Consider the following 16,471-nt stretch of genomic DNA (forward strand, 5'->3'; position numbering starts at 1 on the left):
TCTGGAAGGTGACACAAAGCGAAAAATGGACTATATCATCTTCAAGTTGCACCTAGCATAGTGGAATCTCTTGCTCTGAGAAATCATCAAGATTCTCCTACAGAACTTTGTAAACTGAGGTACTTGATCTCTTATGCCTCCTTTTGTTGCAGTTAAGGGAAACATTATTGAAGTAACTGCAATAATCTACCAACTGTACCTCAACCGAGTATTGTGCCATCAAGATGCATCCTAGATTAAGCAGCAGTAAAACAATGTGTTGTCGAAGGCTTTCATGGCCGGGATCACAGGGTTGTTGTATGTCTTTCGGGCTGTGTGGCCATGTTCCAGAAGTATTCTCTCCTGACGTTTCGCCCATATCTATGGCAGGCATCCTCAGAGGTTGTGAGGTATGGAAAATAGTAAAACAGCTGCACTGATTTAAGATGACCAGTTGCTGAAGTGCAAAACATAATGCTGTATCTTAAAAGCCAGATTTTGGCAAGGCTTCAATAGCTGCACAATAGCCTAAAATCAAATAGGGATTAATTTCTCCTATCATCTCCCCTCTATCACAAAGGGAACAAAGTTGGTAAATCTGCTTGCAAGTCATATCAAAGTAAACAGATTCAGAACAAAAAAGCCTTTGCAAACATAGGTAAAGGAACTTCTGAATGTTAGTTTTTCAGTTATAATGAGACATCCCATCTCTCACAAACCAGTGGTGACCAGACACATACAGATGCCATTCATGGTAAGTAAGAAAGACAAAGTTAAGAAGAAATGCTTATGACATTGAGAACTTTCAGTCAAAAAACAGCAACTTTCAAAACTATGTGATCTTTATTTCCGAAGGCAATCATTTCAATGAGTTCAAAAAAAAAAAACAAGCAATGCTATTCTTATGTAAAAATCTAAAAAAAAATAATTTTGAGGAACAGAATTCTCCAACCAGCCTGGCCAGGTGTAGTGCTAAAAATTTCATATACGAAGTTCTGTTCAGTCATGAGAGATTTCCCACCATCTGTTAGGAAATTTTCCAAGGCCTATTCTTACATTTTTTGTAGGAATTTCCTAGCCAAAACAAGATCCTGAACATGAAATTCAGAACAGGGACACATCATCAGTCTGAAAACAATTACCTTTGTTATAATGTTGCAATTACATTTGCCATTACCCTCCACAGTGACATTTGGAAGCAAACGCAGAGCTTCCCACTCAGGTGAAACATCCAATGATTTTAGAGAGAAGAATAATTGTCAGTTTGACTAAAAAATTTCTCATTGGGTGAGATTTTTTCATCATCTCTATTAAAATGACTTAACAAGAACAATTAAAAACTTCTAGCACTGCCCCCCAGAGGAGATACTGAATCTCACAGGGCATATTTGAAAAGCCTTAGAGTTGTACTTTATCATTAAAAACTATAGGCTGCACCATGTGAATAAGAGAATAAGAAATTCTTTGGATATTACTACATTTACATTATTTGCTTTGACAGACGACATTTCACACACGCACACACGTGTGTGTGTGTGTGTCTGAAAAAGCAAATAACTTAAATGTAACAGTATCATTTGACACTAAGCTCAAGCAAAATTCTGTTATATATTGTTATTAATTGTCTAAAGATTTAAGTGCATCAACACCACTCAAAAGAGAGAAGTCGTATTTTACTCTCAAGAAACAGAGAAAAGAAAGGAAAGGCATTTGTAGGAATGGCAAGTCTAGGTCATATATTGGCATTGCAAACATAACCCATGCAAAAACTATTTTAAACCTCAAGTGTGAATAAGCTCATTGTCTGACACCCACTTGATTAGGGATCGTAATTGTCATCAACACAGTCTTCATTACTAGAGTTTGTGTGACAAAATAATCTATTCATTTTAATTACATTTCTACCAAATCGAAATGAAAGAGCTGTTTATGTTTTGAAGGGATTCTTAGAGACGAAAGAAGGCAACTGAAAAAGAGAGAGAAAGGAAGGAATATTCTCAAGGAATGTGGTTATTTCAAGGGTGCGTTTATTTATGTGTCATCACCGTTGTCATCACCACCACCGTCATCATAAGACATTTCCATGAATACAGGTATTTGATATTCCACATTTGGAAACTGAGTGCCTTAGAATAGTAGTTCTGAAGCTCTGGTCCCGCTGTTCAATGAGTTCTGGGGCTTGAATCCCAGATTTGGGTCAAGTTCTGGAGGACCAAAGTTTAAAAACCACTGCCCTAGGGCTTTATCATATGTAAACAAAAAAAATGTCAATTCTGCATCTATGCTACTTGTGTCAATGAACAAACACAGCTAATGCAGAACAAAAAGTAAGACAGACATTTACAATCCACACATATATTCTAGCCAGTGTTTGCTTGCTTTCAGATAGGATGCTGTTTCTCAATGTTCAAATGCAATATTGGATATGACCATGTACATGTGAATCTAGGGACCTCATCATATGTGCTGCCGGAATTGCCACAGATCATGGCAAATCTGTCAATGGTCAGTGGGGGAAACCTGTTGCCCCACATCACACATCACCCCACTTACCTCAGGCCCCATCCCATGGGGGGAAGTGTCCACCACCCGACTTCCCCCCATTGTTCCCAATGCAACATGGGCAGCATATACTGGTTCCTCTTCCCTTTTGCGATTTAGCCCTGCCAGAAGTAGATGTATGCCATGGGTTTAGAGCCAGCAGGTTCTATCGCAAAACTGAATAGGAACCAGCGTATGTTGCCAATTTTTACCCCATCTGATGAGATCATATGTGGGTTCCAAAGAGCAACTTTTATACCTGAAACGTCTGTACTGCGGCTGGCTTTTAACAGTGCTTCCTTGTTTTGATACTGTGCAGTTATCAGAAGCAGACTCTTATCAAGGGCTTCAACATCTAAGGACAGGGAGGACACTTCATCCGTCAGAGGGATTTCTGAGCTTAAACCTTCAATATTCTTCCTGGAATCAATAGAACAAAATGTATTTGTGGCATGCAGTTTTAAATTCTTTTCTTGTTCATCCTCCTCATGTTCTCATACTGGAATAACTTCAGTAAAGAGTGTGATATTTTATTGAAATAATCAGAACAGACAAAATGAACTGGATAAACTGCTCTATGATTGTATAGTGCAAAAAGGCCTGTGGCATACTTCAAAGGGGATTAGCTGATTCATGGAAGAAGGGTGAAAGAGAAGACAATGATGTTAGTGGCTACCACTCAAGATGGCTATATGGCACCTCCAGTACCAGAGATATCTGCATATCATGCGTTTGCGACCATTAGTGGGTGAATACAGTTGTGCTCATGTCCCACTAGCAGACTTTCCGTAAGCACCTGGTTGGTCACTGTGTAACCAGAATCCCGGATCAGACAATATTTTACCAACTTTTGATCCTCCAGGTGTTTGTGACTTCAACTTCCAGAAATTCCAGCCAGCTTGGCTAACTGTTAGGAATTCTGGAAGATAAAGTCCAAAAAAGTTGGAGGACCAAAGTTTGGGAACCACTCCTCTTGCATGTTTGTATTAATATATGAAAAGCCTGGCTTCTTTTTTGATATACCTGCACTGCTACTGGTGAATGTGGGAAGAGGAGAAGGTCTCCAGTTCCCTGTGATCCTATAAAAGATCAACCTAGAAGCCTGCACTGACATACCTGTCCACAAGGAACTCAATTCCCATTCTGAGCAAATTAGTGACACCAGCTGGCTCTTAGGGACAACTACTGGAAGGTGATTACATCTCTGGTCTGCCACAAACTTCATTCAATTTCAACCACTGTCCCCTGGCAGCTATCCTTGCTGCAGTGCTTTCAGTCTGCTCCTCTCGGCTCTCTAAACAGTTTGAATAAGGCAATCTGGTCCTCTTATATTCAGCTGTGAGGACAGAGAATTATTTTCCAGTGGCAATAAATTATATTCTGTTTTCTTATAGAAGGCATAGCAAATTGGAAGTGACAGGTCCAGCTCCAAAGAGTATTTATTTATATGCAAACTGTTTTAACCTTTCTTCTGTAGGCCCTTTAAAGCAGACTATAGTGTCCTCATTTTATGAATGAGAAAATGGAAGATGTTCTCATAGTCTGTGAATCTCAGAAAGGGGCATAAGAGATAGAGGTCTTCCAATTCATAGAATCATAGAATCGTAGAGTTGGAAGAGACCTCATGGGCCATCCAGTCCAACTCCCTGCCAAGAAGCAGGAAATTGCATTCAAAGCACCCCCGACAGATGGCCATCCAGCCTCTGCTTAAAAGCCTCCAAAGAAGGAGCCTCCATCACAGTCTGGGGCAGAGAGTTCCACTGACAAACAGCTCTCACAGTGAGGAAGTTCTTCCTGATATTCAGGTGGAATCTCCTTTCCTGTAGTTTGAAGCCATTGTTCCGCGTCCTAGTCTCAAGGGCAGCAGCAAACAAGCTTGCTCCCTCCTCCCTATGAAATCCCCTCACATATTTGTATATGGCTATCATGTCTCCTCTCAGCCTTCTCTTCTGCAGGCTAAACATACCCAGCTCTTTAAGCTGCTCCTCATAGGGTTTGTTCTCCAGGCCCTTGATCATTTTAGTTGCCCTCCTCTGGACGCTTTCCAGCTTGTCAACATCTCCCTTCAACTGTGGTGCCCAGAATTGGACACAGTATTCCAGGTGTGGCCTGCCCAAGGCAGAATAGAGGGGTAGCATGACTTCCCTGGATCTAGATGCTATACCCCTATTTATGCAGGTCAGAATTCCATTGGCTTTTTTTCGCCGCCGCATCACACTGTAGGCTCGAGTTTAACTTGTTTCCATGAGGACTCCAAGATTCATGTAGGATAAACTTTGTAGTAGTAAACAACAATATTCCTTCTTGAAAATTGTTGAATGCACTTTATTTGTGGCAAGTAAAAGGACAAGAAACATGTTTACCTGATTGCAGCAACGGCTTTAGTCACCTGGTCCAGTTCCTGCTCTGTTGTGAGAGGATTTTCCAAAATCCCTTGGATGCGCTGGATTTCATTTCCTACTTCTAAGAGGCGGGTACTGAAGGCAGAACTCACTGTCCCCACTGGCAGCTGTTGCGTGGAATTTTTCAAGGTGGCCTGACGCAAACCCAACTGATGGAGATCATCATCATAGGTCTGGAAGCAAGGGTGGCATGCCTCGCAGTATTGTTGGTTATCACAGTAACCTCGCTGACATTGGTCACAGCGGGATCCAGTAAAGCCAGGCTTGCAAAGGCACCGCCCTGTCTGCTTGTCACAGCCCATTTCTTCTGTGCCTTCAAAACTGCAGTCACAAGCTATAGGGTAGAAATAGCCAGGAGATGTTTATTTTTGTTTTTATCCATATTTTGAGGCAGCTTACAACATAAATTAAACCAGAATACATCTGAAATCAGTCACACTATTTTAAATATGTATACTTATGCAAGCTCAAATGGGAATATTTGATCTTTTAGATGGTCTGGATACAAAATGTACAGTCAGATGCCAATTCAGTCTCCCCATGCACTCCAAACATAGATTCAGAACACAAAAATTCCTTATATGTTTGTATAATTTTAGTTTGACAGTGGTATCCACATTGTTTTCCTTTAATGGAGACTTTCACACAACACGGTTATTCTATATTGGCTGCCATAGGAACATCCTATGGAATCCTAAGGCTTGTAGTTTGTGAGGCACTAGAGTTCTCTTGCTGAAAATTATGAGCACCTATCCCTAAACAAATCTTATGATTCCACACAATACTGTCACAGCAGTTATAGTGAAATTACCGTGCGTGTATTGCGTGAAAGTATTCAGTGCTGCCATTCATTTTACTTGGGTTGGAAACCCATGACCCACCAAACCTTTTGGACTAAATTCCCAAGATCTTTGTCATGGAGTTATGCTAAGTGAGGCTGTTGGGTCTTGTAGGCAAATGTCTAGAAGCCCACAGATCCCCTTCCTTGTGCTACCCTAAAGTGTCCACCATATGCATAAATCCTGCTTTGATTTCAGACAAGTAACAAGTGCATTTCATTCTTTTATTCTGCTTGCACAAGCTGTTCCTTTAGCAATTCAACCAGGCAGCATAGCAACTCTCTGTAACTCCACTGGAGAAAAAATTGCTTGCACTTATTGTGCTAGCTGTTTCATTAGTAGCCAAAGTGGTAGTAAAATCCCATATGTACACTTTCTGCTTGTGCACAAGTTGGCAACACAGAGCTGGTTGGCTGCACATGACCCATTATCGCTGTTTGGGCAGCCCCAGGAGTACCAGAGTTCTCTTAACATTCTCATCACAATGGAGTCATCTTCACTGAACTGATATAATATGTTGTATCAAAGTGCCACAATAAACTATAGTGAACTTCAAATGCAGACCACATTGTTTCCTCAACCTTTTCTACAAAGCTATGTAATACCATCATTGTTGCTGCAGGGAAGGACAGGGGAATTACCACACTGACCCTTTGAACTTGCTTTAAAGTGAAAATCTGCCTCTGGATTCCACGCTAATTATTTTCCACTACAAAAATAGGGAAGTTGAAAGAGAAGCTAATGTGGATCTGATTGCATTGTATAATGGCTAATTCTTATTTTTCTTTCCACATTTGCTGTGCTACCTCTGAAGGATAAGGAAAGGGCGGTCATGGTAAAATAGGACAAGATAGTTATTCATAGGATATTTTTCCCTCATACAGCTATGCCATTTCTCCTAGTCTGTTGGGATTGTGAAACTAAGCCACTGAAAAGCAGGATCTATTTGTGCAGGAAGGAAGGAAGCAAAATCTCAGTCATCTTTTATTTTAAGACTCTCTTGTTATTTTCCAGTTTCACAGAAACCACAACACAGAAATCCAAAGAAACATGTTTTTTAAAATGTTTCCCCAATATCTATCCTGTTGAACATTAAGAAAATTATAAAACCCAGACACAGGAGTGGGCAATGCTGGTTCTCTAGATGCTGTTGCACTGAACGTCTTAGACTTCTCACCATGATGCCACCCTGAACACCCAGCAATGAGAAACCACCAAAGAATTCCAATGGTCTCCAGGTAGGGCTAGAAAAGAGTCCTACTTGAAACACTGCCAAAGTTAACAATATTGGCCACCAATATGGCTTAGTGTAAGCTAGCTTGTTGTGTTCCTAGCCAGCATATCCAAAGGTCTTTGAAGTGAAATGTCCACCCCTACATTAGCAGGAAACTGAAGGGAAAAACAAGTATCATCACATTATGGTGATACTTCCATTGGATCAATATACTTACAAATCAAATGTCAAAAGAAAGCCTGTTCTAGTAGCATAGTAGGGGCCACAAAATAAGAGTAATTCATGAAATTCCCAATGATCTCCAGGGTGGAGAAGTATCCTACTTCCTATACCTCTACATCCTGTCCTGATGTCGCCATAAGATCGATCTGGACAAACCCGAATTTCTAGAGCAGAGCAGGTCAAGCCCCCATAGCCTTCTCTACATGGACACTGCCCTGTAAACTGCAGAGAAAAGGAAATAAAATGTGAGGATATTATTATTATTATTATTATTATTATTATTATTATTATTATTATTATTTCTTACCCAGCTCTCCTTGTGGCTTGGTGGGGTTACAGAATACTTAAAATGCATAAACATTGCAAAAAAATACCACAAATATGAATATTAAAATGTTTTTCTATAAAAGATACATATTAAAATGTATTTCTATAAAATACATATTAAAAAACACAAAACAGAGATTAATCAAAGGACACAAGTTTAAAATTCATGCTTAAAAACTGGCTGGGTAGGCCTGCCAGAAGAGATAGGTCTTTAGGTGGTTTTAAAATTTCAACAACTCATTTAGCTGTTGGAACTCTTCCAGCAGGTCATTCCACAATCTTGGGGTGGCTGATGAAAAGGTCCTCTGGGTGACAGTTGCCAGTCAGGTTCTGGCTGGTTGGAGTAACTGCCCCCTAGAGGACCTAAGTGTTTGGGGCGGACTGTATGGGAGAAGTTGATCCTTTAGGTAACCTGGACCCAAACCATGTAGGGCTCTAAAGCTCCAACAGAGATTGCCACAGCCTAACCCTGTCCCAGGTGTCGTGGTTTGGATGCTGAATTAGGACACTAATGGTTCAGGGTTAAATCACTGGAAACCCGCTGATAAACTTGAACAAGTCATACTCTCTCTGCCTGGACAAGCTTCCTTTGGACAAATTCTGCCAAGAAAACCTCATGGAAGGGTCACCTTCAGTCAGAAATGAATTGAAAGCACATATAATAACAAATGATTCTACAATGTAGTGAACAAGTGGCTAGGCTACCAAAAACCTATAAAGGAAATATCAATCTGACAAAGAGAAGGAGGTGGTGTGTTGTTATGGATGGAATGGAGAATACAAACCAAGAGGGATCTAAGGCTGAGTTCTTGTTTAGCTATTAAGTTCTCTGAATGGATTATTCAATGCATCTTAGCCTAACCTATAACAATACAAAACTAGTTTTTATTAATCTTGACATATAACTTTAATTAAGAAAAGTTTAATTTCCAAGCTCTGCACACATTCATGGATCTAGAACTGGTAAAAAGTAGGAAAAGCATTACCCGCTTGATTTTGCTAAATGTACAAATGTGACTTTTACAGCATCAAGTGGAAGGTGACTGCAGTTTAGTTTTAATTGAATTTTAAAAAGTAACACAAGATATTGAACCGTATTCCCTAATATACATATAATGTCCCAGACAGCTCCACTAAATTAAAACAAATCGAAAGGTGATATCATTCAACCTCTACTGACAAACTCCATTAATAGCAAGGTGGGGACAGGGAGAAGGAGAGAAAGGGAAGGAGAAAATGGGGTAGGGAGAAAGCAGAAGTCCTATTCCCACTTTACAGTTATAGTGCTGTGATTCTACTTTAGCTGCCCCTGATCACATCCTAGGGAATCCTGAGAACTATAGTCAGATGAGGCACTAGACCAGGGATCATCAAGCTAAGGTCTGTGGGCTGGATGCAGCCCTCCAAGGCCATTGATCTGGCCCCCCACCCTAAACTTTAGACTTAAGGTCACACTAAGTCTGAAACGACATGAAGGCACATAACAGTAACAATCCTAATTAACTTGAACATATCATCAGCCAAAAACAGGCCCACACTTCCCATTAAAATATTGGTACATTCATATTGGTTAAGATTCTTCTTAATTTTAAATAATGTGTTTTTCTTTCCTTTTTAGCACTAAAAATAAGATATGTGCAGTATGCATAGGAATCTATTTGTGTTTCTTTTTTTTCAAACTATAGTCCGGCCACCCAGCAGTCTGAGGGTCAGTGAACTGACCCTTGGTTTAAGAAGTTTGAGGACTCCTGCACTAGATCTTTCTCAGTGATCATTTTAAATGCTTTTTCCTAACTTTCTAATCTTAGGATTCCTTAGGATGTTGCCATGGCAGTTAAAGTGAGAACACAGCACTATAATTAAGTAGTGTGGAAGGACCCGGGGTCATAAGGTGTGCAGTGAACTTGCCCTGATTCAAGAAGTATAAGGGGCTTCACCACAAGTACTATGTCTTTTGCCAAGTACCTGGTTACACTGCAGGCTGAGAGAATTTTGAGGGTTGCACTGACAGGCCTGGCAGCCCTCACCACTTGCAATTTTCCAGTGATTTGCAGCACAGGTGTCACACTTCTCTCCCACCACACTGGGAAGGCAGAAACAGCGCCCGGTTTCATCATCACAGGGCATGTTACGGCGGCTGCCCAAGACGTTGCAGGCACAATCTGGAAGACAAAGCAGCCAGCATCCTCATAAGAATTCTCAGGTGGGAGACACTGCCAGAGGAGGTATCCAAAGCCATTCTATACATAATGCCAAACAAAATGGCAGAGTTACCTTTAGCAGACTATAATCCCCAAAGCTCCAGAACTCAAACAACTAGAATTCAAAAAAATATACCCTTTTAAAGAAAATGGCATATGGTTATGAGAGAATTCCAGATTCTACCAACAGAGAGATCCTGTTTTTACTAAGCTTCCTCATCTCCTATTCTTCATTCCATGAGTGTATATATTTTTTCCTCCATAAAGTATAATGATCACTGCTGGTTACGATGCCTTTGAAATTAGATTAGACCAGTCCAAGTCCCTATCAACAGACTGGCTTTATGCAGCCTCCAGATTCAAAGACAGTGTATCTCAGAATATCTACTACTTAAAGAAAGAAGGTGGAAGATAAATGGTGTGTGCGCCCGAGTGTGGAAATACAGCACCTTTAACTGAACAACTAATCTAGGTTGTTGTGAGTCAAGGTAACACTATCCATCTCTGCTATCCTCCCAAAATTAGCAAAGATTCTACTGCCACCTGCTGGGGAAATAGAGGAAACCCAAGAATACAGGCAGTCCAAGTTACGAACTAGATAGGGTCTGTAGGTTTGTTCTTAAGTTGAATTTGTAAGACAGAACAGGGGGTTTTTTCCAGTGTAACTCCAGACAAAAATATAAGTATATTAGCTTTGGATAGTCATTTGTAAATCAAATGTTTGTAACTTGGAGACTGCCTATACATTTCAACCCAAACAAGATAATGTCCCTTTTGCTTCTTTTAAACATCTCTAAAAACAGGATGCATACTAGAATTGCAGGTGCTTAGATGATAGATAGATAGATAGATAGATAGGTAGATAGGAGAGAGAGAGAGAAATAAAAGCGCGCACACACACACACACATAGCTGATGGTACTGAAATTAGTTTGCATCTTACAATCAATTGTCTTAAAATGGAAGAAATACAGTATTTGCCTGAGAGATACTAATAATGAATAAAGATTGATAAAAAATATCACACAAAAAACGAGATTTGGTTTATCAAGCCAAAGCTCAGCTGAGGCTATATACCACACCATTCCCAGCACTGGGATTCAGAGATACACATTAGGATTGAAGCCTGAGGAAAATTACTTTTGGGCTATATCTTCGAGAGTACTACAGTCATGAGCAATCCCCTCAATGACCATGTTGGTTGGGAGATTGTTGACATTGTAGTCTTAGTAATTATGAAGTTTTGGGGCAACTTTTCTTCTTTTCCCACAATCCACAGTGTGGGGATCATTTTGAAATTTTCACACTGCCATGTTCCCTTTGGGGATGGAGCAGTGAGCTGATATAAAACACAAAACTAACTCAAACTGGTGGACCCAGGGGCACAAGAATAACTGTGATAGATCAGATTAAATGTCCATTTAGTTGTACATAATCTTTCCATAACAGCCAACTAGATTTCTTTGGAAAACTTGCAAGTAGGACTCAAGTGGATAAGCACAGTTCCTGATCATGTTTATGAACAACAAAACAGAGAGGCTTACTCACTCCAATACTAGACAGAATACACAGTTATCCTGAGTCACCGCCATTGAGTACCCTATGTTCCATGAAATGATGCCTGTGGGTTGTATGAAATGTACCACTTTTGCTCAAGGTAAAATTCGCTCCAACTTTGACACCATATTAATGGCAGTCTCTGTGGATGTAACATGAGCAACTGCTTGTCCAATTTTCATAGATTCATTTCAATTGGTTGAGCTCAAGGATGTGGACAAGATCTTTGGAGAGGTGAGACCAAACACATGCATCCTAGACCCCTGCCCATCCTGGCTGGTAAAGTAAACCAGAGGGGGTTTGGCAGAGTGGGTAAAGGTGGTGGTGAATGCCTCCCTTCAAGAAGGCAAATTTCCAGCAAGCCTAAAAATGGCTGTGATCAAACCACTGCTGAAGATGCCTTCACTGGACCCCAGTCAATTAGGCAGCTTTTGGCCAATTTCCAATCTCCCCTATTTGGGCAAGGTCATGGAACATGTGGTTGCCTTGCAACTCCAGGGATTCTTGGAAGACACTGATTTTCTAGATCCAGCACAGTCTGACTTTAGGCTGGGACATGGAACTGAGACAACCCTGGTCGCCTTAGTAGATGATCTATGCTGGAAACTAGACAGGGGGAATGTGTCCCTGTTGGTTCTACTGGATCTGTCAGCGGTCTTGAATACCGTTGACCACAGCATCCTTCTAGGATGCCTTGCGGGGATGGGACTTGGAGGTACTGTTTTGCAGTGGCTCCACTCATTCCGGGAGGGTCAGTCCCAGAAAGTTATTGGGGACACCTGCTTGGCCCCACAACCGTTGTCTTGTGGGGCCCCGCAGGGGTCAGTACTGTTCCCCCATGTTGTTTAACATTTACATGAAGCCACTGGGAAAGATCATCAGGAGTTTTGGAGTATGGTGTCACCTGTACACAGATGATGTCCAACTCTGTCACTCCTTCCCACCTGTCACCTGTCCAAGTCCTGAACTGGTGCTTGGCAGCTGTATCGGACTGGATGAGGGCGATCAAATTGAAATTGAATCCAGATAAGACAGAGGTGCTCCTGGTCAGTCGTAAGGCCAAACAGGGTATAGGGTTACAGCCTGTGCTGGATGGGGTTACACTCCCCCTGAAGGCACAGGTTCTCAACGTGGGGGTGATCCTAGATTCATTGTTGAGCCTTTACACAGTCAAAACTTGTATGCCAGTTGTGCCCGTACCTTGGGAAGCCGGACTTGGCCACGGTGGTCCACACTCTTGTTACATCCTGAATAGACTACTGCAACTGCCTTTGAAGACTGTTTGGAATCTCCAATTAGTCCAGGTTGCTAATTGGAGCGGCATACAGGGAACATACCACTCCCTTGTTGCAACAGCTCCACTGGCTGCCAATTTACTACTGGGCACAATTCAAGGTGCTGGCTTTGGCCTATAAAGCTCTAAACAGTTCCCACCCAGTTTACTTGTCTGAATGTATCTCCCGCTACGACCCACCTCGTAGTTTAAGATCTTCGGGGGAGGCTCTGCTCTCGATCCCACCACCTTCTCAAGTGCGACTGGTGGGGACGAGAAAAAGGGCCTTCTCAGTGGTGGCCCCCCATCTATGGAATGCCCTCCCTAATGAAATCAGACAGGCCCCATCACTTTTATCCTTTCGTAAACATCTCAAAACTTGGCTATGGGACCAGGCCTTTGAGCAATAGAAGCAGTACTAACTGTAAAATGAAATTAGGATGAATAATGGACAGACCTGGATCACAATTTGGAATGCGCCCTTGAATGTATAGTTATATGGATGTTTTAACTAATGCTATCCATTTTAACTGTAACTGTTTTTATATATTATGTTTATATTGGTTTTTTCAGCGTCTAATGATGCTAATTGTAAGGCTGCCCTGAAACCCCCCCCCCCCCCAGGGGTGAGAAGGGTAGGATATAAATAAATGCAATAAATAAATAAATAAATAAATAAATAAATAAGATGTTGTGATAGACAATCCACAGCTCAAACAGTGGATTAAAGTTACAAGATAAGAGACTTCTCTTAAACATTAGGAAGGACTTCCTTACTGTAAGAGTTTTTCAATATCCTCTCCTTCCTTGAAGATCTTCCAACAGCAATCTTTAAAAATGTATTGTATACACAATAGGTCCTTCCGTTTTGGTTCCATGGCCCTCCATGAATGGAAAACCCCATAGATGCTCAAGTCCCATTATAAACAATGGTCAGTAAAGGGGTGTCCCTTATATAAAATGGTAAAATCAGTGCTTATTTTTAATTTTTAAAAATATTTTCAAACTGTGGAAGTTTGAACCCATGGATGCAGATTTTGCAGATAGGATTCTATATTTACTATCCAATTACTCAACCCATATTCAGCAGCATTGTTAGGAGGGACAGTGTACAAACATGTGCTCATGATGCTGCGACCAAACAAGCAACACTTCATCAATGTTCCGGTTTCTCAAGACCACTCATGTTAAAGTGGCCAGCAAACTGAAAAAATACAGAATAGGAGAACTAACAGAAATGAAAGTTTTCCTAGAGCTTTATAAAATTCTTGGCAGTGCAGATTGACAGAACAGAGATAAATTATTCTCCCTCAAAACAAAGAGATGGATTTGAGATAATCCATTAATCATTTGGTTGTGGATTGCATACAAACAAAAAGGAAATGTTTTTCTCCAATGCACAATGGAATTAATCATCTTCAGGGACAGTGCTGTCCATTAGATTAGATGGTTTTGAAAAGGAAGAGATAAATCTATAGAGAATGGATCTGTCACAATCATCATAGCTAACATCAGGACTTCCAAAAGCAATATTTCTCTAATTGTAAAATTCAGAGGGCAATATATACAAGATGCTGATGATTCATGAAGGTCAAAACCTCCTAAGTGTTTGGCTTGTTGTTTAAAACAAGAGTGCTGAATGGATTGAGCAATAATTTCTTAAACTTTTGTTATTTTAGACTGCTATGCATTTTGAGTTCTGAGAAGCAGGTGTCAGTTTAATAAGGCTCCATACTTGCCTCCATGCTAAAGTGAGCCAACAATGCTGCAAAGTTTATTTATTTTGTTCCTCTTGGGAACATTCATACATCTGCATGTTCCTACTCTAATAGGTAAAAGTCTACCTCTTGTTCAGGAACATAATACCATCAGAGAGAGCATTTAGATATAACAAATGTAACAAAACATTTTGGAAAGCCAGAAATCTCTCAGCCCTAGGTTTGAAACAAGACTGCAGTCCATTTCTTGATCTGTTTAGGAATCTCACTAACCTCGGCAGCCCTGGGGGTTGGAGTTGGTTAACTGTGTGAATCCAGGCTTGCATAGGTGGCAACGGTCTCCCTGTACATTATCCTTACAGACGCAGCGGCCATTCAGAGGGTCACAACTTGAACCAGGAACAGTGCCATCCGGATCACATTCACAAGCTTGACAAAATAAAGGCAATGTTTTAAACAGCATTTTAAGACACAGAAGGCTAATGGCAGCATTCTAATAATGGAAAACAACAGGGGAAGTCCCAAGGGGCCATTTACATATAGATTTAGCTTGAGCTTGCGGGGAAAAAATCACTATTTTCCTGGACTACAACTCTCAGAATTCCACAGCTAGCATGGCCATTGGTTAATCTGACTGGAGGATTCTGGGATCTGAAGTTTGAAAGTCATAAGACCTTTACTTCAAAAGGGTATTTTCAGGGCTACAACATCTGGACTTCCCCAGCTCCCATAGTCATGCTAACTAAAGGGTGCTAGGTGCTGTAGACTGAAGTGCTTTCTATACTGCCATATAATCCAGATGATTAAATCAGATAGTCCATATTATCTGCTTTGAACTGGGTTATATGAGTCTACACTGCCATATAATCCAGTTTAAAGAAGATAATCTGGATATCAGCTGCCGGTTAGGGGGCTGAGGCCCCATCTACACTGTCATATAATCCAGTATCTGATTACAGATCATCTATTTGAACTGGATTGCATGGCAGTGTAGAAAGCAACTCCAGTTCAAAGCAGATAATCTGGAATTATATGGTAGTGTACATCCGGCTCATGTATGCTCTATAATCTGTATTGCAAAAAGGTTTCTAAGTTCTTGATTAATACTACCCTATTTCTGTCATTGCCAGGCAGAACTGTAAATTCCCTGGGGAAGGGGGCAGATTTGATAATGAACAGGGCCTGATGTAGAGCTTGTCAAGCTTACTAGTAAACAAGCAAGACTGCTTAACCACACTTTGTTTATCAAAGATGAACAGCTTTTGCTGCACTGGCTCCTCTTCGTACTTGCTGTAATGCACTTTCATTGTCCAGCTACTGGAAACCACCAAGAAAGCAAACACAGCAGATAAGAAGGTACTGGCAGCACAGATGCATGCAGTAACAAAATGAAATTAATAAATAGGTGCTAGGAAATCAACCAGGAACAGGAATCAAATTTCTAGCTTTTCTAACTGGCAGCTGATATCCATGATGTTTCCAAAAGTTAATCAGGCCATGTAATTTTTGGCAAGCCTGCATTCAGAGCAGCTGTATAGTTCCTTCCTGTGAATTCCTTGGGGGAATGAGGTTTACTGGTTATTTCAGGGTTCTCCATTATGTGCTAAAGGGAAATTTCATCACCTTTTTAGGTCCAGTGAGAAAAACAAAGACCTTAGCATCTGGAAAAAGGGGGGAAACTAAATTCCAAAGAATTGGGAACAAGATGAAAGGAAAAGGGAAGGAGAATATAAGATGAATTTTGTTGTCTTTCTTGTAGTCTCCAACTGTTCTGATTTGGCATGGACAGTTCGATTAATCCTCTATCATCCCAATTTCTCAGCTGTTCTTTAATTTTGAATGTTTTGGGTACTCTCTCCTTCCACTTTGTCCTCACCTTACTACAGCTGCTGCTGTAGTTTACATTCAACGGGAAAAAGAGGGATTCTGAGTAGACTCAAGCAAAAGCTAATTGCTACAGCCTTCCCCAAATTTGCATGATCATGCTCATTTAATTTATGTTATCTTGTCTACGCTATACTGTTGTGTGGCTACATGCATCTAGTTTTTCTTTGGTGAAATGTTGAAGGGCATAATTTCTATACCAGACACTCTAATCCAACTCAAAATCAATCAGATTTTAAAGTGGATTAAAACAGTTAGGGTATTGTAGCTCATTTCCCAATGTTCAAATTCCATT

At 40.7% G+C, this 16,471-nt stretch overlaps 1 protein-coding gene across 7 annotated transcripts in view; it reads right to left on the reverse strand.

Moving 5' to 3' along the window:
• lamb3 (laminin subunit beta 3) overlaps window positions 1-16,471 on the reverse strand; it is a 90,876-nt gene that overhangs the window by 17,057 nt on the left and 57,348 nt on the right. For all 7 annotated transcript variants that reach the window (XM_062978638.1, XM_016993335.2, XM_008109815.3 and 4 more), the window contains 5 exons: window positions 14,566-14,721; window positions 9,510-9,706; window positions 7,328-7,439; window positions 4,884-5,256; window positions 2,780-2,940 (listed from right to left, as the gene is read on the reverse strand). In XM_062978638.1, the coding sequence (XP_062834708.1) occupies window positions 2,780-2,940; window positions 4,884-5,256; window positions 7,328-7,439; window positions 9,510-9,706; window positions 14,566-14,721 (999 nt within the window). The remainder of the gene's footprint in view (window positions 1-2,779; window positions 2,941-4,883; window positions 5,257-7,327; window positions 7,440-9,509; window positions 9,707-14,565; window positions 14,722-16,471) is intronic.

This window comes from Anolis carolinensis, chromosome 4 (assembly GCF_035594765.1).
Source record: "Anolis carolinensis isolate JA03-04 chromosome 4, rAnoCar3.1.pri, whole genome shotgun sequence".
NCBI classification, from domain to species: Eukaryota; Metazoa; Chordata; class Lepidosauria; order Squamata; family Dactyloidae; genus Anolis; species Anolis carolinensis.